The sequence below is a fragment of the Anguilla rostrata genome, chromosome 17 (assembly GCF_018555375.3).
Source record: "Anguilla rostrata isolate EN2019 chromosome 17, ASM1855537v3, whole genome shotgun sequence".
In the NCBI taxonomy this organism is placed as follows: domain Eukaryota; kingdom Metazoa; phylum Chordata; class Actinopteri; order Anguilliformes; family Anguillidae; genus Anguilla; species Anguilla rostrata.
In genome coordinates this window covers 12,179,801-12,202,316 of record NC_057949.1, presented here as the reverse complement: position 1 = coordinate 12,202,316, position 22,516 = coordinate 12,179,801, and the positions used below count along the sequence as shown (strand labels likewise).

Here is a 22,516-nt window from a genome sequence, read left to right as displayed (position 1 = left end):
TATATATATGTGTGTGTGTGTGTGTGTGTGTGTGTGTGTGTGTGATAATAAGATACCCATAGTGGTTACGTATGGACATACATAAATAGTTTTATAATTTCACACTTATTTTTTTTACAGGTTCATATACTGGATTAGATAAAATAGCTAAGGGAAATACTTTATTTTCTAAGGTATAAACTTACTTAAACGTTCTGTCTGCTATGTTGCTCAAACCTGGAATGCAACGTAGTTTAACTGAGCAGGATTTAGGTGCAGAAAGATTTATCCAAAAAGTACTCGTACCCAAAATTATTTTGTCTAGGTCTATAGATGCACTTTTTGAAAATTGTAAACAGAATTTTTGCATAATTTGACTGTATAAGAAAACAGTCATCAGATCAGGTGTAAGGCGAATTGAAATAACTTCCTCTGTTGAGCACACCACTCCTCCCGTCTTCTCCGCTTTGGTATATCCCGTTTACAGTCGAGTCCTGCAAAGCGGGTACACCTACGCGGCTCGGGGACGTGCACGTCCTGTCGTGCAAAGCTGACGTCAAAACGCCTTTGAGCTCGAAAATGTTTGGGAGTGTTGAGAGAGCTGGGAGCTTCGGGGGATTTTCCAAGAGGAAAATAATACAAATTTATCCGTGAGAAACCCCAACATATATCGTAGATTGGTGCACTGTGGTGTTCTACAGTTTCTCTTGGTGTGAAGTTCGAATCTTCGGCTAACCCTAAGAAAAACTTTGCTGTTTTGTCCGGAGTAATGTCGAATTCTGGGACTCGACGGAACGGGTCTAGCATCAAAATCAGACTGACAGGTAAGCGCGTAGCTATATAACGTTTGCTTGTTTTCTTAGAATATCTTAGATTGTACTTGGTTTTGTTTTAGGTAGTGAGCTGGGAAGATGACCACGCTGTAACTTGGGTGTGTATGGTAGCTAAGCGAGCTATCTGTGTAACGTTAGGTGGGTTATGTCGCGAGTTAGCTTTGACCAATATGGCTAGTTAACAAGCTTGCTGACCTTAAATTATGAATATGCCGGGTGCCATCCTTTTTCAAGACAGGTTGCCTTCACCATTCATTGGTAGAATGCCGTGAAATTGCAGTTTTTGCTTGGGGACAGAACCAGCCGCTCATTTGTCAACGTTAACTAACGTTGACGTTAGCTAGTTTGCTAATGCAACTAATTCGCTGTGGAACGGGGCAGGTTATTATGTTGCTTGTCCGAGAATCAACAGCCGTAACTTAAGTTGGGCAAATGGCTCTTAACACTTAGTAATTACTGGTACAGGAACGAAGTTGTTCAGAGAATGTAACCAGATATGTATGTTTGCTAGCCAACTGAAATGTCTATTGTAATACCAGCTTTTGTTTTATTTTGTGCCTATGGAGGTGGAGCTGTGCCTACTCGGGAGCTTCGCATTAACCAGACCAATCGGCCTGTGAACCTATCTAGCTAGCTTATAGCCTACTTTCAGTGTGCAGTATCAGCTAGCATTGCCGATAAGTGTTAGCTACTTCTAGCTGGCTAATCGCTGTATAGTTTAGCATACAATCAGCTAACGCATGGGGCTTTCCCTTTATAAGATAAGATGATGCCGTAGTTGTAAATGTGGATTACACAGGCACGTTCGTTAGCTTCTGCTGGCTAACTTCCTTCTTGCCAGTTTTGGAGTCTCTGACAATCACTTGTCCTTTCTGGCAGCAAATTAACGATACGAATGTTGACGTTATCTGCTACTTATTCAGCTTTTTGCTGTCGTTATTTTTTCAGAGATCACCTGCCTTCACACCGCACAATTTAGCGGTCTGGAAATAAGTTACATTCAAATGTTAGGGAAAGCGTCCTAGCTAGACACTGTAGTAGCTGTATGTAGTTGGCTTGAAGTTAGCTTGGTTTGCTCTTGTTTTAAAAATGTCCGCTAAATCTGAATGTCTATTTCTCTGCTTTAATTTTTTTATTTTAACTGACAGAAAACGTCCGCTTAACATTTTAGTTAATTATTAGCTATTCGTTAATTATCATTGTGTATATTCATGGATAGCAAGCTTATTCTGTCACGGAAGAAGTAGAATTTTATCTGAATGGAAATGTATTCAAGTCAAGGGTGGCATATTAGCTGCTCCTTCGTCACACGGCTCATAGCCGAGCGGTTACACAGTAGTGTAAGCTGTAAGCCCCGTGACCTCTCGGGTTACCTGTGAAAGTATAGAACGCGTCTTTGTGCTGTGTCGGCCTCCTGTAGGGGAACACATATTTGCTCAGCAATCAGCTTGATCATCACGGTGCAGCGTGACAGCGAACGTACTCTTCTTCTGTGCCGACAGGTGTAACTTGTTACGCAATGTATATTAGCACTTCCTTTAGTCCCAAAGGAAAGGCATAACTTTTGATCTCACCGCGGCCGACATTACACATTTTTCATGTTGCTTTGTAATTTACTCTTTTGTGAATACTTTCGCGTTGACTACTCTATGTCCTTGTATAACAGATACTATTAACAATTCGGTCTAATCCATGTGCGTGACCTTGTCTCAGCTGACTAGCTACCTGTATTTAGGTTTCATTTGGACGAGAAACACCTCAGTTTGACTGTTTTGCGATCAAGAGCCTCATTCATATCTAATCATTGCTAGGAGAGTGTGTTTGACTGCTGCTGGTGTGTATGGACTTGTCAACACTCCTGTAGTTCTAGTTTAGAATCAATTTAAGGAACATTGAGTACTTCTCAAGATGATGGGTGTGCTATTTTTTTTTCAAGTTTATCTCTATTAACAAGTTGCTCAACATGTTTCCCTGTATGTGTTGCATTTGAAGCGGCACTAGGTTGTGTCTGCCTCAATGTGTTGATATAAAGTCTCCTAAGTCTTGACAATACTGATCTTATTTATGGTGTCAATTAAAAGGTATTGCAATGCAACACAAAGTTGGCTAAACATTACACACCCTCCATGTCCAGTAAGTTTGTATCTAAAAGTCAAAAGTAGCAAAAGTTCTATTACTTGTAACTAGTTACTTGTAAATATCTTTATACATCAATCACTATACATGTCCTGAGAGTTCACAGCCATTGAACAGAGCTCAATTAAAATGTAATGGAAGTTGGTAAACCTGTCTCAGGCTGCCATCAACAGACAAAAACCCTGGGAAGAGGAGAGAAAAATGTTTTTAATCTTTGCATTTTGCGGTGATAGTTTCCCCAGCTCCTGTTCACCTGGGATTTTTATCCACCGACTGTGCTGAAACACAAAGGGTTTTGGCTGTGGATCATTGTTCCAAGTCACAAGCTCCAGCTGTGCTCTTCCCCAGGAAGACATGAAAGCAATTCTAATTGGCTGGGGAAGTAATGTGTCATGCAACAATGGGTAAGCAGCCACCCCATTGGTTACTTGGCAGTGTTTTACTTCTTTTATGACTCATCAATCGAGACATTATTGTGGTTTTAAGGTTTTTGTCTATGAGTGTTCCCTTCTTGATTGGGGGGATGGTTATGGCATTTGTCAAGTGTCTGCGTATCAGATTGTATAAGATGCAGAAAAACTCTCCGTGATAGGTGAAGGCCTGGTGAATACTGATGTAGTAATATTTCATGTATACTTTTTCATATAGTTGTCATGATGACTTGGCATCAGGGTTGCAACAGCAGGGAAGACTGCATGATTATCTGTTTGAAAGCAAAGCAAATGACCTCATATGTTGCCTTTTTCAGAGTTACTAGTAGTCACTTGTAACAGGAAAATACAAGTATCTATGTTGTAACAAACTGAATTTAATCTAAAAGGAATTCCCCATATTAATAAATTGCACTGCCCTCGCTGCTATGAACTCAAGTCTAAATAACCTGTACAATTTAGTTGTGATATTCAGACCAGCTATCCAATTTAATACAAGGTTATTTGAAGATTCCGTTACTTACAAGCCCACAGAATGCCCCATGCTTCTCTCGACAACGCGAAGCTTGTTAGCTTGCAGCCGAGCCTCTGAAGTTCGCAGCGCGCTCTTTTCTCCCGGCATTGCTTTTCACTGCACCACTGTGTTGACATCCAACGCCTTTTTTTTTCTCCAGCTGGCTTGAGATGTTAAAGCAGAGAAAAACCGTGCAGCATTTCCAGTCTTTTTCAGCATGGGTTCTATTTACGGAGCCAAGGGAGAGAGGAGTTCGCACACCACCAGGGCCAAACGCTGGCAGAAGGGAGAGAGAGATTCCAGGGTGATTGAATTATACAGTTTTTCAGATTTATTTTTTGTTTGTCTCTCGAACAAAAAAAAAAAAAAAAAGCATCTGTTTTTCTGGTGCTGCATGGGATGTCGATTTTACGGTCGCTAACGGCAACAAGGGAAAACACTTGGCATTTGCGCGGCTCTCTTGGATGAGCGCAGCAAGGAGGAAAAGAAGACATTTCCCTTCCCTCGGAATCCTGGCAGAGTGGCCCAGATTCCTTGGAACATTTCCCCAGATTTTTATTTGACCTCTCTCCTGACATATCTGCAGCTGGCCCAGGGGCCGCGCGGGAAGGCCGGTATCTCCGGCGACCAGGCCGACGGCCCTCGGGGCGCGATCGGGACGCACGGGGACTGTTCAGGTGTGATGTCGGGAGAGCGAGGCCATTAATCCTCCTTTAACGGAGGGGCGTTTTTTTACAGTGATTGGAATCACATGACTGCGGGAATTATTTATGCTCTTGAGCTCTCGTAGCTGTTTCAGGCCTCCTCTGCACAGGGGCTGAGAGTTTTCACAGATAGAGCTCAGGGCTGCAATAACCCTCCTCTAAACCAAGTGACAATAATAATATTTGCTGTGGCTGCAACTTTTTAAGAGCAGAAGTGGTGGTAGAGAGTGTGAAGGAGAGCAGGGTTCCCAGTAATGTCACATCAGGCTGCACAGAGAAACGGACAGAAACGCATTCACTCATAACTTGTCTTTCAGTGCGTATGTGTTTGCCAAGCATTTTTGAGGAGTCATTGTAGGTGTGTTTGTCTTGTTTTTAACAATAGCATTTAGTCCCTAAAGAAGGCCCTAAAAATAGTCATAGTTGTAATCATCGGAACTATGTAAGATTATTTAAGATGGTTAAACAAAGCATTCTGGTCATCTCACCTTGCCTGTTGGCGTCTTTCTTTCGGTGAAACTTTTTAAACATTCTTTAGCACTTGTGTGTTTGGTCAGAAATGGCAAAATGAACAGAGTAAGACCGCCTGTCTAACTTGTGGGCAGAGTGACATCAACGTGCGAAGGAGCACTTTGTTCAGTCTTTTTGAGAACGGGAACTAAATGTGTTGGTTTATTTAAGTTTTTTTGCGCCCTGCACACTCTTGACGTCAAACCACCGCAAGCTGGGAGCCGCAGCGGTTCGCCGAGAGCCTCAGAGCGCTCTTCGCCGGCCCGAGCGCTGAAACGGGCGACTGCGGTCCCCTCTGCGGCGGTTTCCTTGAGCACGTCTGCTTCCTGTCCTCAACGTGAGGGGAAAAGCAGGTGACCGTGTCTCCTCCTGTGCACACGAGCCTGCGGTAAACGGAGCTCTCCATGTTTCTCTTTGGCAGAACAGCGGTCCCTCGAGTTTCGAGCACCGGCAGGCTTGCTGGGGAGCGGTTGAGCTTGACGTTCCTGGTTCTGTTCTCTTAGAATGTCATACCCCTGCAAACAGCCCGGCGAAAACCGAAAGTCGCGTTTTCTAGCGGTTTCTTTCACGCCGTCATTAAGTGCAGGTTTCAGGCGAATCCCCCCGTTCGCAGTGTTTATGCACTCTCATCTCTGTGGTGTGGCTTGCAGCAGATGCTCTTCTGGCAATCCAGCCAATTAGTCGTGACGTGAAACCAAAAGCAGTGGTTGAATGAGTTTTCACATTCAAGGACGCAGCCACACCAAACAGTCTGGTGAGGAGAGGAGAGGAGGGGAGGGAGAGAGGGGGGGGGGGGGGACACAACAAAGGAAACTATTTAATCATGTCTTTCACTGGCTCCTCTTCTCGTGGAGGCTTGGGGTGACAACAACTTAAATCTTTAACCAGAGCGGATGTGAATCGCCTCTACCAGCCAGCCACCGCGCGGCGGGTATGGTGCTTAGTCATACTCCTCATACTCCGCATTTCTCAGCCTCGACTCGGGCGCGGGATTAGCGTAGCGCGCGGTTGTGATTGTAGCGCTAATCCGGTCTGTCAGCGCGGCGTATTCACAGGCCTTCTCTCCCAAATTTAGCTTCTGCTTTGTGTACGGAAGGGGAGTGCAGCGACGGTGCAACCGGAGACGCCGCGCTGAGAAATCGATGAGAGGCCACAGGTTCCTGGCGCGTCCGGCCCGTCGCATGCGCTGCGCTAACCGCGCTCGGTTGTACTTGCGCTGTACTCGCCGGTGAAGGCCCAAAAAAAAAAAAGCTTTGTGCGCCAGCAAACTGCTTCGTCTTTCGGCGCGGTAAACGCACCCGTTAAGTGGCGGTGGGCGTCCTAACGCGGGTGAGCGTGTTAATGTTTGACGCACGTGGAAGCTGGAGATGGCGGGAGGGCCGGGGTGGGTAGGACCCGGGGAGCGGGGTTTCGTGCCGACCGCTTGCGCTCGTTTGGAAAGCACACTGTCTCCTGAGAGTTCCCTCCGTGGGTAATGTAGCGTGGAGTGCAGTTTCCACATGGCTAATGGTGGCTTTTTCGTGGAGGTGCTGCTTCTCCCCTTGAAAATGTTCAGACTGTGGCAGTGTTGCCAGTGAAAAGGAAAGCTCCACCAAAAAACTAAATAATGATAATAATGGACAGGAAGACAACAATAATAACCACTTAATAATGCATGGGGAATGTTCATAATTAAGTATGATTCCTGTTTTAAGGGCAGGAGAAATGTATTTGTAATGATCTTTTTAATGTACCCAAAAGGTGAGCTTACTGCCTGTGAATGAGACAGGACTGTGACTAAAGATACAATAGGGCCAGGGGATAGTTATCACAGTTTTTTAGCGTGGTAAAACTCTTCAGCACCATGTGGCGTATCTGCTTTCCTTCCCTGATTATTCTTTAATCATAGCTGACGTGGTCGCGTCCCTCCACGTTTCAGAGCCGCATGATAAAGGGTGGTGATGATTGCTATTTGCTCCAAAAAAATATTGATTGTGATTACGGTTTATTGCCCAGCCCCGAAGATGTCATTTAGCCACCCCCCTCTCGCTTTGGTTTGGATGTTTATTTTTATCTTGGAAAATATTGATTTTGCATTTGCAAGGGGCGCCGAAATATTGCATTCAGCCTGGTGCCAGATGACTTGCAAAACAAAAATCATTGCAATTTCTTAAATGTACGTTTGGCTAGACGTCATCTAGCTAGTACTGGGTTATCATTACCTTGACTTTAGTGAGTAATATCCAGCTGTATGAATGGACCATTAGTTCAGTGTAATGCGTATCACCTGATCTGTATAAACGCACCTGCTGTGCAAATAAAGCAGAAATGCCCATATTTAATGTACTGTGCAGTGAACCCATCCTTCCAGATCGTGTTTTAATTGACCGCGGTGACAGGCGGGTTAATGGGATCGACGGCGTCCGCGGCTCCGGCTCCGCCCGGCCCCGGGAGGGTGCGGCGCGGCGCGGCGTGGATATCGCCCCGGCGACAGGCCGCGGGCGGGGTGGCGTCTGCGGAGGCGGCTCGCGGCGCGTTGGCGGCGGCGGCGCTGGCCGGGGGGAATCCTGCTTAGTCAGGGAGCGCCAGGTCCGGGGCTAATCCTTTCAGCAGCACTCACGGGTCACATTGCGCTCCACTTTCTCTCTCTCTCTTTTTTTTTTTTTTTTTAAACATTTTTTTTGAAAACCTCTCCTCCTCCTCCTCCTCCCTCTTGCTCCCGTACGTGAGGCGGCGCGGTGGGGCGTGCTCGGGTTGGGGGGGTTGTAGGGGGGGGGGGGGGGGGTGTCGGGGGGGTTTCGCCTCTGCATCGGCATGTCAGGCATGCGGGGCCCGTCTAGCATTCCGCGGCGCGTTGCGCAACCCCGACTGGAGCAGGGAAAGGGGGGGGGTGGGGGGCGGTTAGCGGTTAATTACTCCGTCCCCGGTGACCGTCTACCGCTGCCCTCTGTAAACCGACACCATGGATAAGACCCGAATCATTAACCGCGCCCGCCGCGTAAACGGACCCGCCTCCGGCTTTTCGGGGTCCTGACGCCTGTGTGCGCACCCATGCCCGGGCCCAGGCCCACACTTCCCCATTACACGGTTCATCCTCTGCATTGTGCTGGTTCTGGGTCAGTCAGGACTGTAACAGGATATTACAGGGCCGGGTGATAAACCCTAACATACAGTGAGTAACTCTGTATCGCCTGATGAGGTGGTTACTTCGGAACTTCAGAGGCCACATGAAATGGTTCCAGGAAGAAGTAGCTATAACTGGTATCTTGGGTGTTGATCGTGCACCTTCCATGTGATTGTTTTGATGTTTTTTTTTTTTGGTTTCTTCCTCCATCGTATGGAAGCTGCATGGCCATGCTTCAAATTGGCTGTCATCAAAATGCATAGGAGTGAAAGTTTAGTTTTTTTTTCCCCCACAAGCATTTAATGTGGTCTTTGAAGTTTGGAGGTGCAGTACAGTATTTTTGAGTTCTCACATTCTACTTTCCTTCCCTTTTACTGCACTACATTAAAAAAAATCATTGTACTGAAATATGAAGCTAAGAGAGACCGATGGTGTAAGAAGTCATTAACGGTTCATTTTACCAGACAAGGAGGGGACGTATTTGTCTGAAAATGGCTGCCCCTGTAATGAGAGTGGAGTCTAAGCCTCCGGTGCAAAGCAAGGGCCAGTCAGAGCATTTATTATGCTTTAATTAGGCTCTGCAGAGGACTTATCCATCTGAAAGTATGCAGGTTTGACCCTCTCTGCTCGTCTGAAATGGCCACGCTCAGTAATTTGCTGCGGCAAATTGCAGACCTAATTATTTTCCGATAACAATCAAGCATAACAGAAACAACAATGCGATCCTGGGAGCGGAACACCTGTGTTCATCAAACGACTTTTTACGTGAAAAAGAATGAACAGAGCTTTGCCATTTGAGGTAGGCCTAGTTGCAGTCAAACCTTAAAGAATGTGAAACAAACAAAGTACACATTTTTCAGTCTTTATTTTGCAGTGACAGGGTGGAAATTCTCCGAATATTAGATATTGCTGGTGTATGACTTTGAAATGTATGAAGGCAAGCCTTTTTTGCTAATGCATTAACATTGGGGGGGAGACAAAGTCAAAGGAAAATCGCACTTTGTCCTTCACTTTCATTCATTCGTTTCAAGTGGTAGCCTACATAATACAGTTACAGTTTAGCTCAGTGACTTGTTTTGGTAGTCACTGAGCGAAACGGAAGAATTGAGTAAGAATCCCAAAAATATACTGTAAGCTGAAGTTTGTGGAAACACAAGGTTGTGTTCAGCACAAAATAGTTATTGCTTTATATAATGACATAGCCATGGGACACGGCAGGATGATGGCGTATAGGTATCTAGACCACTTGAGTTGCTGGGACCGAGTGGTCGGGGGTAAAGAAACCCAGGCAGACCTCGATTACTCGGGGGTTGTCAGTGTAAGGCTTTATAGATTAGATTGGCGATTTGCTTTCCTTATTTTATTGCTCTCGTAAATCGATTTCCTCTTCTGTTCGGAGAGAAGTGCTTTTAAAGACGCTTTGGAGACGGTCTTTAATTTGGCATGTGGGACGCATGTTGTTAGACGAGGTTGCTTTAATCTGGGGGCACGGTCCGGGTTTTGCTTTCGTGAGGCGACGAGCGGCCCCGGTATCGGCGCAGGCCGGACGCGCTGTGCGACACCGCCGGGCGAACGTTCGAAGCTGCGGAATCCGTTTACGGACGCGGCGCGCCGCAGCTGGATCAGAGGCAGGAAGGACGGCGGGGAACGAAAAGAGGAAATCCCTGAAATGACACACCGCCATGTGGGCCAGCCTGCGCTTTCTCAGACCGTTACCGCCAAAAATAAAGTCTTCAGACCGCTAGCACATGGGGGGAGGGGGGAGGGGGTCACACGCTGGGTTTAAGATGCTTTCGGAAAATAAACCGCCGAACAGAATCAAGAAAAACTGTCTTGTGTACTTTATTCACTCTGCGTTCATTCTGTACTGGAAGAGTTATTTCAGAAGCAGGAAGCGTTGATTTTCAGTGTTATGGGCCAAGGGTCAAGATTCTTAGAAAGAGTAATCATTTTTATTAGCTAATCTGAGATCTGAAAAAACTCTTCCCATCATGCATTGCAGCATTGCGTCATTTGGATGTCGGGACACAACGTCAATTTGTGTGCTTATACAATTGAGAAGTTAGCCTACTCGATGTTAGCAGAGCTATTTTTAGGGTACATCACGCATAGTAAAAGCTGTTGTTTGCATGGGTATGAGAAGAGTACAGTAGCACTCTCAGTAGTGTGTGTCAGGCTCCGATAATCCTTTGTCCTGCTTGGTGAGGGAAAGGCTCTGGGAGACTCCTTGCATTTTATTTGCTGTGTAGATTAATGTCACTGCAGTGTGCTGCTCAATGGTACACATGGGTACAGTCGACCCAACCCTCAGCTGGAGGGGAAAGAAAGCATTCCGCTAACGCTAACTGGCTTTTTTTGAGCATTGTTTTGTCTGGGCGGCAAAACAAAATCGAAACTGCAGACTAAATAACCAAACGTCTCAAGCCAACAGAATAACAATAACAAAATGTAATGAGCACCAGATTGTTGGAATTTTTTATTTAAATTTTTATTTGTGTTCCAATCAGGGACTGATATAATAAAATCTTTTCTTAATGAACTACATATATTTTTTGCGATAAAATGTAGTACAGTGGATGATAAAACTATCCACTGCTGTCCCTATTCAACCCTGACCGACCCCCCCCCCACCCCCGATATCTGATATATGAAGTAATATTAACACAGGGCTGGGGCTAGATGCTGCTGCTGCTGCTGCTGCTGCTGCTGCTGCTGCTGGTAGCTGCTGGGGGTTGGTGTGATGGCTTTGATCACGCCGAGCCTTATTTCGCTGAAGTCTGGAAATCGACCCTTTAATGAGCGCAAATGTTTGTGGAAGCGTTCATTAAGAGAAAAAAAGGGAAGCGAGAAGCCGCCTTTTCAGAGAGCTCGCGCACTGAAGGGCCCATAAATAAACCGGTTATGCTGCTTCCAGGGTGTGGAGGATTAATCAGAACTGCTTCTGCACGGAAAAGCGAAACCCCACAAGGCTCCTGAAACCTTGACTGGCGTTCCCGTATTCGGTCGAAGGGACTTTTGGAGCTGGTCCAGTCTACTGCAGGTAAAAGTGCTCTTGGTGGGGTGGAAATTGGCACGCCACGCAATTGAAATGGGACCCAGCACGGTGTATCGCGTAGCAGGGTCATAGGCAGGCCTGGGTCAAGTACGTATTTGAAATTCTTCAATTCTTTAGGTGCTGGTGAAATTTGAAAATGCTCCTGCAGATCAATGAATTTTCATCAGAATTTTGTTGTTAGCCCAAAGCAGAAGGAAAATATTTTTCTGAATATTGCTGAAAATGGATTAGAACAGTTTCTGTTAGTACAATTGTACAACTTTGCAGGAATTTAATTGTTTAAAAAATGTAATTGTTTAAAGAAAAGGTTATTATTATTTCAAATAATTATTTGACCCAGGTCTGGCTACAAAGTTGGTTAGAAACGGTGTGGAAAATGGCCTGGGCAATAATGGAATTTTGAGCATGAGTCTTCTGATTTAGTGTAAATTGTTCATCGGTGTTGAATTCTTGTCATAGCGTGCGGTCAGTCTCGTCTGTGTATTCGGGGAAGTGGAAATGTCTGAGACTTCCTCCTCATCACCAGGATATGGGGCAGACTCATCCAGCTGGAAAACAGTCACCGCCCACAGAGATGCGATCGGCTCGTCGGCCTCCTTGATTGTGACTGGCGGTGTTTGTCGTTGCCGCGCTGCTGTGCTGTGTTGCATTGCAGCGCGGTCCACGCTCTACGGACCGAGCGGATATTTGCCGTGACTGTTTATTTTGCGAAACCTCCCCAAGCCACTGCAGGTCACGAGGCTTTAACGGCCAGCGGTGGAACTGTCAAATTTCTGCGTGCCGTTTTGCCGCAGGGGGGGTGTAATTTGTAGCGCGCCCCCCCCCCCCCCCCGGAGGCTTCGACCACAGCAGTTCCCCTTACAGCTTACAGTGTCTGTGGATTGCAAAACCGCGACCATAAAGGGCCGCTTGTTCTCTCTCATTTTTACACAGGGAAGTCTGCGACGCTCCGCAGCGTCTGCGCCGCATCGGTTCCTCGTGATTGATCCACGGCCGTCGCTCCCCACAGGATGCGGTCCGAAGCAAAACCACCTGACTAACCCGCCGTGTCGCCGCGGCGTCCGCCCGCCGTTTAACGAGAGGGCCCGCTGGGGAGCGCGGCGTCCCTGCAGCGCCGTTTTTGGCCGACGGGTTCGGAGTCGGCCTGCGTGACTCACCGCTCTGCGGTTGGGTGTTCCGTCCCACACCGAACCGCCGAGCTGCGCTCCTGGTGGGGGGGGGCGGGGGGGGGGGCGGGGGGGGTTGCCGCTGCAGATTCTCCAGAAGTAAACGCGCTAATTTGGCTGCCGCCCGGCCCCAGGAAGTGAGGAAGCGCCGTGGCGCCGCCGAAGCGGAAAACGCGGCTCTCTCTCTGTCGCCGAGCGCCACCCAGCTGACTGCGCGCACGCCGCCGCGGAGAAAAGCTGCTGTGTCACCGCGCGCCTAATTAAGCGCTGCGTTTCGCTTTCGTTTGTTCAGCGCCATTAACCGCCCCCCCCCAGCATGTTCAGGGCTCCATGGTGCTCCCTCTTTCTAATACAAGCTTCTCTGTTCCATAAAATACCCCCTTCAGTTTACATTTGTTCAGCTGCATAATGTTCTCTTCTTTTAATGCAAGTTTCTCAGTTCCCCGTTTCTCTGTTTACTTTACATTTTTTGCTTTTAGTGTACTTCCAATTTTAATTTTAATTTCTCAGTTCCCTAATGTTCCATTTTAAGCAGTTCAATGGTTTTTGAGCTCTGTAAAGGACTCCCTGTTCGTTTGCATGCATTGGAATGTGCTACCAGGCTACAAGGCATACAGTCAGTCTGTCCTGGGTTTCCTGCTGGTGTAATTCACCCCTGACAGCAGGAGGAGATGCCTGGGCACATCTAGCCAATTAAAGGTAACGGGACTCCACCAGGTAAAATCCACAGGTTTGCCATGCCAGTAGGTTCTGAATGGCTGTAGCATTTCCCCGGTGTTATATAGCCTACTTGACAACCTATCAGCAGAGCCTTTAACACTTTAAGGTGTAAGGGCACAAATATGTGATTGGAACAGAATGTTCTTAACTGAATATTCTAATGCTGCTGTAACAACATCTACTGGTAATCGAAAACAATAGAGTACTGACTTCAAAGAGCCAGTCAAAGAACAGGAGGGTAGGTGGCTCATCTGCATGAAGTAAACATTGCAACAGTGAAGGAAAGCAGATGTTGTGTAAAAAAAAAAAAACCTTCGCAGGACTTGACATATACAGTTGGTTAGCTTCTCATTTTAATTATCACTATTTTTAACTACACATTCTAACTTTGAACTGTGATTGTGTATGTGTGTAAATGTGTATTTCAGGGGGAAAGAATCTTTTCCCTTCCCAATAAAACATTGAATTTTGAATCTTGAAATCGATTACAGCTAAATATGGAAAGCACCAAGACCGGTTTGTTTTGCACTGACAAAGTTTAATTTGAGATTGTTTGTTTTACTGGCCCTGGATTTAGAAGATGAGAGGAAGAAGGCTGCTGCACTGTCTTCCGGAATGTTCCTTGGGATCTCCTCAATCTGGCTGAGACCAAATTCAGAATGGCACGTTTGCTCTGGAGCATCTTGTAGGGAAAAAATGTCTTTGGTTTAGAAGATTTGGCAGTGGTAGCTGGTTGCCTGTAGTCGGCTAGATATAGGCTAGATGCTTTAATGTTCCTGCTGTGGGGATGTTCTGCGTCAGTCGGTCGTAGGATTGGTAATTCTACCACTTCATTAACATTCATTACAAACTCTAAACCATTCAAGTGCTCCTCACCAGCAAGGGCCTGTATTCAGTTGTAGGTCAATGAAATGAGTGATTAGGTCATTGTCCAGCACAGCAGTGTGGGTGGATGCTAAGAGTCCACTCCATCCTGGCCATATGGTCATATTAAGACTTTTATTATTCTTAATTTAAACTGGTTGCTGGTTCTGACTGCAGAATGCTTGCATTAACAATTTTGTCTAGTGATTTGCAGACGACTGCACTTTCCCCAAGTTTTTGTGAGGTTTGGTTTCCGAAAGTGCATTCGTTTGTGGTCTCCCCCCGCAAAGTAATTTACCGGCCATGGTGGGGAGGGTAAAGGCGGGAGGTAAAAATTTGCGTTCCGGTCAGTTTACATAATGAGCCTAAGCAAGAGCCTCTCATTAGACGGCGTTGATCTCCTCATGTTGTCCGTGGGTTGTTGAGAGTCAGGCGGACATGGTGGGAATTCCCATGAGCCTGTCACTCAGACGTCGTTCCCTTGTAGGTGATTGGCAGGACTGACTGGCCCAGAGCCCTCCACCGGGAAGGGTCGGATCTTTGCCAAATCCCACCTCACCAAACAGGCTAAACGGCGCCATTAGCTACAGGTCATGCACTGAGACACGGTTCAATGAAATTGGGCCCGACAGAACCTTTTTATGAAGTTTCCTTTTCCCCGTCATTATTGTATTTTTTTATATTTTTGAATGAACTGTTTTCCTTTACTTAAGTAGCTGAAACAGTGCCTTTAAAAATAATGGCCCAAATGGTGCAGAAGTTTCTTTTCAACACATTAAAATAGCGAGTTAGCCTCTCTCATCTAATCCCTATAAATCAGGTGGTTCAAATAAAGGCTGATCTCTTATTTCTGGGGTAGCCGGTGACAGCTGACCGTCGCTCCACGCCAGACTGTTTGGCCTCCGGTCAAAACGGCTTAGTCAAAACACACGGGCGGGATTGTTTGCAAAGCCGGCTAGCCCCCAGGACGAGCCGCGAACAAACGGCGCTTTGCAAAGCCGCCCCTTTGTGTGCGAGGCCGCCGCGTTTGCGGGAGCGCAGCGACGCGCGGCTGTGTGTTTGCCCCGCGGTTCACCCGTCCGGATTAGACGCGCTAATAAAAACAGCGGGACGGACTCCATTTTCAGACCCTCCAGAGCACACATCCTGTTTCACAGTCAAAATCGTTAGGGCGCGCCCCTCCGCCCGCCACCAGGTTTCTCAGGAAGTCCCGAATCTTTCATTTGAAACTGCTCCTTCACTTAGGCCTAACGCTTAAAATGAGGGTGGCTTTCCTAAGGGTTTTGATGGAGAGCCAGTTCCAGGCTCCAATTCAGGAATCTTATCGTTAGTACACGCTGACAGATAGAGAATCATAAAATGTGCCCCTGAGTAAAAATGTGATTATTTTCAGTTTAATAGCTGTCACAATTTTCAGAAAGTGGCTTAAATGTCTAATTAGTCTGTAGTCAATTATGGCAACTTCTTCACTGTGGGAAGCGTTTCATGAAGATGGAGAAAACGTTCTGAACACTTTCATGTGTTTTATATTTGATGCAGTAGTTTTCTCTTTGCAGAAGGAAAAATTGTTTCCGAATGTTGCATTAGTTATCCCTCAAGGTAGCATTAGCTCTGTGGTCGGATAAGCTTAAAATAGCGGGGTTTCCCACAGGAAAATAGTTAGTTTTGGTGGAAAGCCCAGTCGGGGTGAGGGGTTCACCTATACACGCCAAACATATATGTGACAAACATGCAATGTTATGCTTTTATAATGTTTATAGAGAAAGCACTTCATTTGAATGAAAAGCTGCTAGTTGTACCTTATTTTATCTGGCTAATCCTGCTATTTCATTCCGCTTCTGTTACAGGTGTTGTAATAAAATGATATATGACAAATCTGTATTATGTGTGAGTTGGCATATAATGGCAAAAATAGTTGTTTTTGTCCAAATGCAAGTGAAGTTGACCTCAGTTGTTTAGCTGGTTGATTTGTATATTGTGTAGACATTTTGTTCTTGTAGACTTTATTACAATGAATGATACTGCAAGAGTGACGTCTACAGCATTGAGGTTCTTGCTCAGTTGGATTCTTACTTAATTACAGTTGTTAATTTGACGCCTGGGTGGCCCCTGCATTGCTTTAGAATGATGTAATGTGTGGATCCTGGGGATGCCACAAAGTGCACAAATGTAAAAGGTTCAAGATAGATTTTATGGCGACTTCGACAGCGTTTTTCCAGTCTCTGTAGAAAGTGACGCGGGCATTGGCAATCCTGCAATGAATATCCCAATTTCCGATTTTGTCGGTTTTAGCGCGACCGTGCCGTTTCCATTTCAGCTGCGATTAATCCCCATGTTTTATCTGCTTTGGGTATCCACAGCCAGAGGCGCTTATATGTGTCAAATCTCATGTGTACATCCCCGTTTGCACATCTACAATACCTTTTTATTTCATATTAACTATGCGACAGATACACACATACCGGAGTTTTTTTTTTTTTCAAGTTTCTGCCGCGAGTTGTTTGGGAACGAGGGATTTTTTACTTTGTATAACCTACTTTTTGGGAAACATGGGAGCCAATTAAATGGGTTCCATTATTAATGTAGTGCAGTAGGCACACGAATACACTTTCATTTACTATTTAAATGTATAATTTAAATGCCATATTTACTATTTACATATTTTTTTGCTGAATTTTATGAGCTACTCTATTTTGATTTTGGAAACTTCCGTATCGTTCATTATAATTCTGCCGTATGCCTCAGGTTTTTGTGGATGAACAATCTGAATAGCGGGTGTCGGTGTCCGATTCAATGCGCTCGACCAACATCCCCCGCTATATAAGTGAATACGACGGTTTTTCAAACATTCCAGCTTTATTTGCCCATCGGTAGTGACTGGAACAAGGCTTTTAAAATAAGCGCTGTGCTAGCTTTCGCTGCCCGCGCGTTCGCGATTTAAGATCCGAACGACGTTCTCGGGCCGCCATTACAAGAATCCAATTTTGCAGATGTTTTACGACTCTGTGGGCCTGTGATGTTTTATGCGCAACTCTTCATGGGCTTGCGAGCAAGGGAATAACATCGCTGTTTCACACGTACAGGATCAGTATCGCGGTAAAGAATGTCGTTGGTGAGAGATGGCTTCTTCCAGGCAGGCGCGGGTTGCTGATAACCCAGTTTGGGCTGAGTAACAGCCGAATTTTGTTGCTGTCTAAGTTTATTTAAGCAGTCAATAACTCGATATGGTGTGGGTCTGCGCTGCAGTGCCCACCATTTAAACATTCTCCGTGGTTCGTTTTCTAACACTTAAGGAAGGCCCTTTTCCTCCCCCAAGAAGCCTTGAAACAAACTCATATGAAATTGAATTATGAGAATTTAATCATTTATAGGCATATGTGTTGAAACACGTCGCTTATTTTTTATTTATCATTCACAGCTATCCTGCTTAAGCCGTCGCTGTCATGCAATAAATTACCTGCAAACTAGTCGCTTTTCGGCGAAATTCGCCGTTTTGAATCCAAAATAGGTCATTTGTGTGATTGGTGTAGCCTACATCCGATGAGTTTTTGAAATGGGGGGGGGGGGGGGGGGGGGCGTGTGGTTTACCTAGCAAGTTTTCACCGCAGGTTTTCGCCACAATCCGTTGGTAATGAGCCAATAACTGTTACACCACCGCCGTTTGTGGTGTTCACTCGATGTGTGACCCTGTCATAAAATTTCCCCCGACCGTGAAGACTGCCTTACTTGTTTACATTTTGGACCGATGTGGCTCGTGGGTAAATCTATCGCTGTTTCCGTCGCAGAACTTTCGACACAAGCAATGTTGGAAGCGCTATCTTAAAATTTCTTCTTACGGTGAAGAGTGCCTGACCCACAACCGTAGTAATGTGTTAACACTAAATTTGACGACAACGCTAGCTAACCTTTCGAAAGTCACGTTAAACAAGTAGAAATTAACGCCATCAGCAGTGATTAACAAATCTACCAAGTATTTTAATAATGGATTTGCAGTCGTGGACTTCGAATTATATGTATTTTCTTGTAGACCATTAAGAGCAATGGAGAAGAGTCAAAGTCCTAATTGTCAAATTGTCTGTACCCATCGCTTACAGCAAAGTGCTAGTTATTTTTGGCTGGACCGCAAGAGCGGGGCAGTCCTCAAAACCACGTAGACCTACTAGGTTTTGACCTGGTCTTGCTTTTAAAGTGAAAGAAAACCACTGGGTGCCCTAGTGACGGGTGCTGAGCTGACTCATCTCTGTTGAGCGTGTCTTTTCTCATACCGGAACTGTTGTGGTGTAGCGAGTAGGGCTGATATTTTGGGGAATCAGCGCAAATCTCCAGCTCAATGTGAATGTTGTATTGACGAACTTGTATAATGCCCAGCTGTGTTGGACTGGTGAGTGCTTTCTCAGAAAAGGCAAGGGAACGTACAGCACAGCCATCGTTCCTCTGCCACGGTCCTTAGCAAGTCATCCGTCACTTCGCCCAGCGTAGGGGCGCGCCTCACTCAGTCATGGTGTTCCCAAATAGCTCGCCGCTGATGGATTCTCTCTGATCTCTGTGCATTAGCCTGCGGGAGCAGGGTTCCTGAGCTATAACCTACAAAAGGCCCCCAAGAGACCGAGTTCCCCGCTCAGCGCAGTATCTTGGGTAATAAGGTTTCCTGCATTGTAATTAAGTGAATGTGTAACCGTTCTGGACTCGGAAAGGAATTAATCTTGCGAACAGCGTTGAGAATGTGACTATAGCCACTGACTGCCAAATATTCTGTGATTATCTAGGATCTGGATTTTCACAGGGGGTCCTTGAAGGTGCTGTTTGGCATCCTGTCCAGATATAATATGCAACGACTATAAATTTAATATAGTAATATAATATAATGATATAAAAATATAAAACTCTTAAGATTTAAAATGACATTTTTTCCTTTATGTTCGGGGTCCTTGGATCACAAAACCCCTGACCTAGATCATTCCAGAATTTTGAGTGTGCACTGAGGTACCAGCACCTTATTCTGTTCAGAGCATTCCAGATAAGACCTCATTCTGAACACAGTGATTGCCAGTTAGAGGGCTGCGGCATAATGCTAATATTCCCAGCGAAAGTAGGACATTAGCCATGTTTACCTATGGAAATTGCTGGTTTGGTTGGGATTCGTTGCATTTGGGTTTAGTTTTTTAGTGCATTCCTGGCTGTGTTGCAAGTAGCTTGCAAGCAAAGTCGATTAATAATTTACTTTTGGAATGATGGGAGCAAAGAGAACAGGAGCTGCACTGCAGAATATCCGTGTTTGATGTGTAAGTCTTGCCGTGTACATCTCACTGTCGCTACAGGCTATATATTCAGGAACTTTTTTCCCGTCGATCCAAATGTACAGTGAAAGTAATGTCTTGCAAGTGTTTTGATTGATGTTTGATCTAAATTTGGATTGGCGACTGGCCTGCTATTTTTTCTGAACTTTGGGGAGTGCGCATACTCAATATTGTAGTTTATTCTGAAGACTCTGAATCTGCTTATCATCCTAAATCTCGGTTTTGTTTGGAGAGTCAAACTGTGTGTACGATAACCATTAACTTATCTGTAGCGCTCCTTTGGAATTAGCTGAGATTCTCGGATGTTGGGAATTTCACTGGCATGGAAGCGTCTTCGGTGATCACAGGTGTGACTGGACCCTCTTACCCAGCAGCCACATGACCCCCTGTCCCCTGTGTGTACCCAGCCTGCCTCCGGAGGGAGGTGGCACCTGGGAGTGGTGGTTATGTGCGGGGTTATGGGGTTGGGTTTGGGTGTGGTGGTATACGGGACGCCACCAATGGAACCACCACCACCACCACCACCCCCCCCCCCCCCAACCCCACCCCCCGCTCAGTCTGTGACATCATGGGGTCCCCAGCTGTGGTCCTGGAGAGCTACGGGGTCTGCTAGGGTTTTGTTTTCACCATAAAATCAGCAACCAATTTAGACCCAAGAAATCAGGTGAGGCACGTTGACTGTGTACTCCATGAAGTTCTGAATAATAAAAACCTGCAGACTCCTTAGCGACTCGAAGACCAGGCTTTGGGGACCTTCAAGGATGGTGCTTCTCTGTAACTTTAACTTAAAAAGGAGTGTGTTCTGAGTGCCTTGAGATTTTTTTTGAACATTGTTGGGAGTTTGCCCGCTGGAATGTTTCTGCTTTTCTGTCAAGAAGTAATTCAAAATGGCGCTGATGACCCTTTCTCTCTTCTTCTTTTCAGTATTATGTGCCAAGAACCTGGCGAAAAAGGACTTCTTTCGTAAGTGTGCCTCCGGACCCTCCCTGTTTTTTTTTTTGGTAGTTTTGTATATTCCTTTGTTTGTCATTTGGCTTTAAGAAGTCCGAACTGTGAGAGCAGCTGTTCTTAGCTCGTGGTTTGCCCGGAGCCTGAGGTCTATACGTTACTGTGTGGCATGTGCTAAAACAGTCGGGTGCCTTTCTGTGCTGTTCAGACTGTCATTAAGAATCAGAAATTTGTTTGTCGAACTGTACTACAGCTCCACCTTCGGAAAAGCTGCACGTCTCCATTTTTCTTTCTGACGTTTTGCCGCTGGCATGTCACATGATGCGACTGAAAAACCGGTCGACATAAAAAATTTAAGACTAAAGCGCGGGCAATATTCACTCCCCCAGGCCCACTGCTATAATTACGCAGTATTTTATATTTTCACTCTTAGCGCTGAAGTGTGCTTTGAGTTGCATAATTATCGACTTGTTTATTTGACAGCGCTCTTTCCGAGAGCAAAACTGAGATGGTGTTATAAATGGAGCTTATATCACCTAACAGAAATACAGAAATACAGTGGCTAGTAAATGGTGGTGAATGGCAAGGGGGGAACAGGGCAGAGTTGAAACAAACAGCTGTGAACACGTAGCGCCTGACAGTTACACTTAAGAGCCCTTTACCTCCACGGAGCTGATGGTTCCCATCCAAGGTGGGGCTATGATTCTGTCACGCTGACCCTGCCCACAGGGCATAGCTAAATGTGGTTGGCCCCGCCCACTGGTGTGGGGCACTTTCTGCCACAGCCAGCTGTGCCTCTCAGATCGACATCACAGATAAGCCAGTAAACACCACAGGTTCTGTGGATCCACCTGATACTCCACTCCATATTCTTAAAACTGTAAGCTCCGTCTCCTTACTGTTGAAGCTGAAGGATTCCAATTTGGAACCGCTTCTGAAAATTCAGTAAGAGGCATGACCAAGTGGAATACCAGGGCAATGAGTGTACTGTATTGTAATATAGCACCAGAAATTCCTTTACCAACTGAAGGCTGTAGTTAAGCAGCAGACAGGACAGGAGTATTTAGTGATCCTGTGGAATCTATGGCAGCACTATTCTGCTCCTTAGAAAACTCCACAGACTGAGCTTTGTAAAGCCCTAAACTTTATCCTCTGCTGTGAAGCCTCCACTTGTTTGTAAGAGTGAATCAGTAACATGGTTGCCAGGTTTGAGTGTCTGAGCATGGTCCAGCTCGGGCACATTGTGATGTTGCCATTGCTGAGCTCTGCATCTTTATCCCATGTGTCGTTCTTCTTTTTGTCTCTTTTTTTGCGACCTGATTCAGGCTCATGTGTTTCTGTCGCAGGGTTGCCCGACCCTTTCGCTAAAGTAGTAGTAGATGGATCGGGCCAGTGCCACTCCACCGACACGGTCAAGAGCACCTTGGACCCCAAGTGGAACCAGCATTACGACCTGTGAGTGACCCTTACCACCCCCCCACCCCCCACCATACGGCTGCCGCGTGAAATTCCCGGGACTTACTTTTATAGTATTACATTATTCCCAGGACAATATTTACTGCAATTTCACAGACCATTGCCCCCCTCCTCCTACAGGGCTCAGGACAACGTACTTGGTTGCCTCTGCCCCCCCCCCCCCCCCCACACACACACACACACACATGCACACAGAAAAATGAATGCAGGATATGAACTATTAGCGGTAAATATTTCAAAGAAGCAATACAGGCCACAGGCCTTGCACTTTTTGGCCTGTCCGTCATGTGTCCGTCAACAGAGATGACTGTGCTGTGAGAGGGTGTGTTTTTCTTGCATAATTAACTGCTGGCTTGCGTCTGTGTTTCAGATATATTGGGAAAACCGACTCCATAACCATCAGCATATGGAACCACAAGAAGATTCACAAAAAGCAGGGAGCGGGTTTCCTCGGCTGCATCCGGCTCCTGTCCAACGCCATCAGCAGGCTGAAGGACACTGGCTGTGTGTAGCATAGCGTAGCGCCTCGCGTCCTTACCATACCATATCGTACTATACTTTACCATACTTACCAAACCATATCATACCATACCATACCATACCGTACTTTCCAGACCATATCATACAATACTTACCATACCATACTATACCATACCATACCGTACTGTACCATACAATACAATACCATACCAGAACACTCCATACTTAGCCAAGTGCCTTCTCCAGAAAGTAACATAGAACAGCATCTTGGCTCGGCCAAACACCGCCTTATCTTAAAGG

The 22,516-nt window shown here is 45.9% G+C and overlaps 1 protein-coding gene across 5 annotated transcripts in view; it reads left to right on the top strand.

The window, feature by feature from the left end:
- Window positions 1-490: 490 nt before the first annotated feature.
- Window positions 491-22,516, top strand: part of LOC135243111 (E3 ubiquitin-protein ligase SMURF1-like) — a 36,589-nt gene continuing 14,563 nt past the window's right edge. For 2 of the 5 annotated variants that reach the window (XM_064314666.1, XM_064314665.1), the window contains exons 1-4: window positions 492-803; window positions 20,237-20,275; window positions 21,586-21,715; window positions 22,107-22,240. In XM_064314666.1, coding sequence (XP_064170736.1) covers window positions 749-803; window positions 20,237-20,275; window positions 21,586-21,715; window positions 22,107-22,240 — 358 coding nt within the window. In that variant the 5' untranslated portion in view covers window positions 492-748. Of the gene's footprint in view, window positions 804-20,236; window positions 20,276-21,585; window positions 21,716-22,106; window positions 22,241-22,516 lie in introns of all 5 variants that reach the window. The other 3 variants (XM_064314667.1, XM_064314668.1, XM_064314669.1) reach the window with 3 other exon arrangements.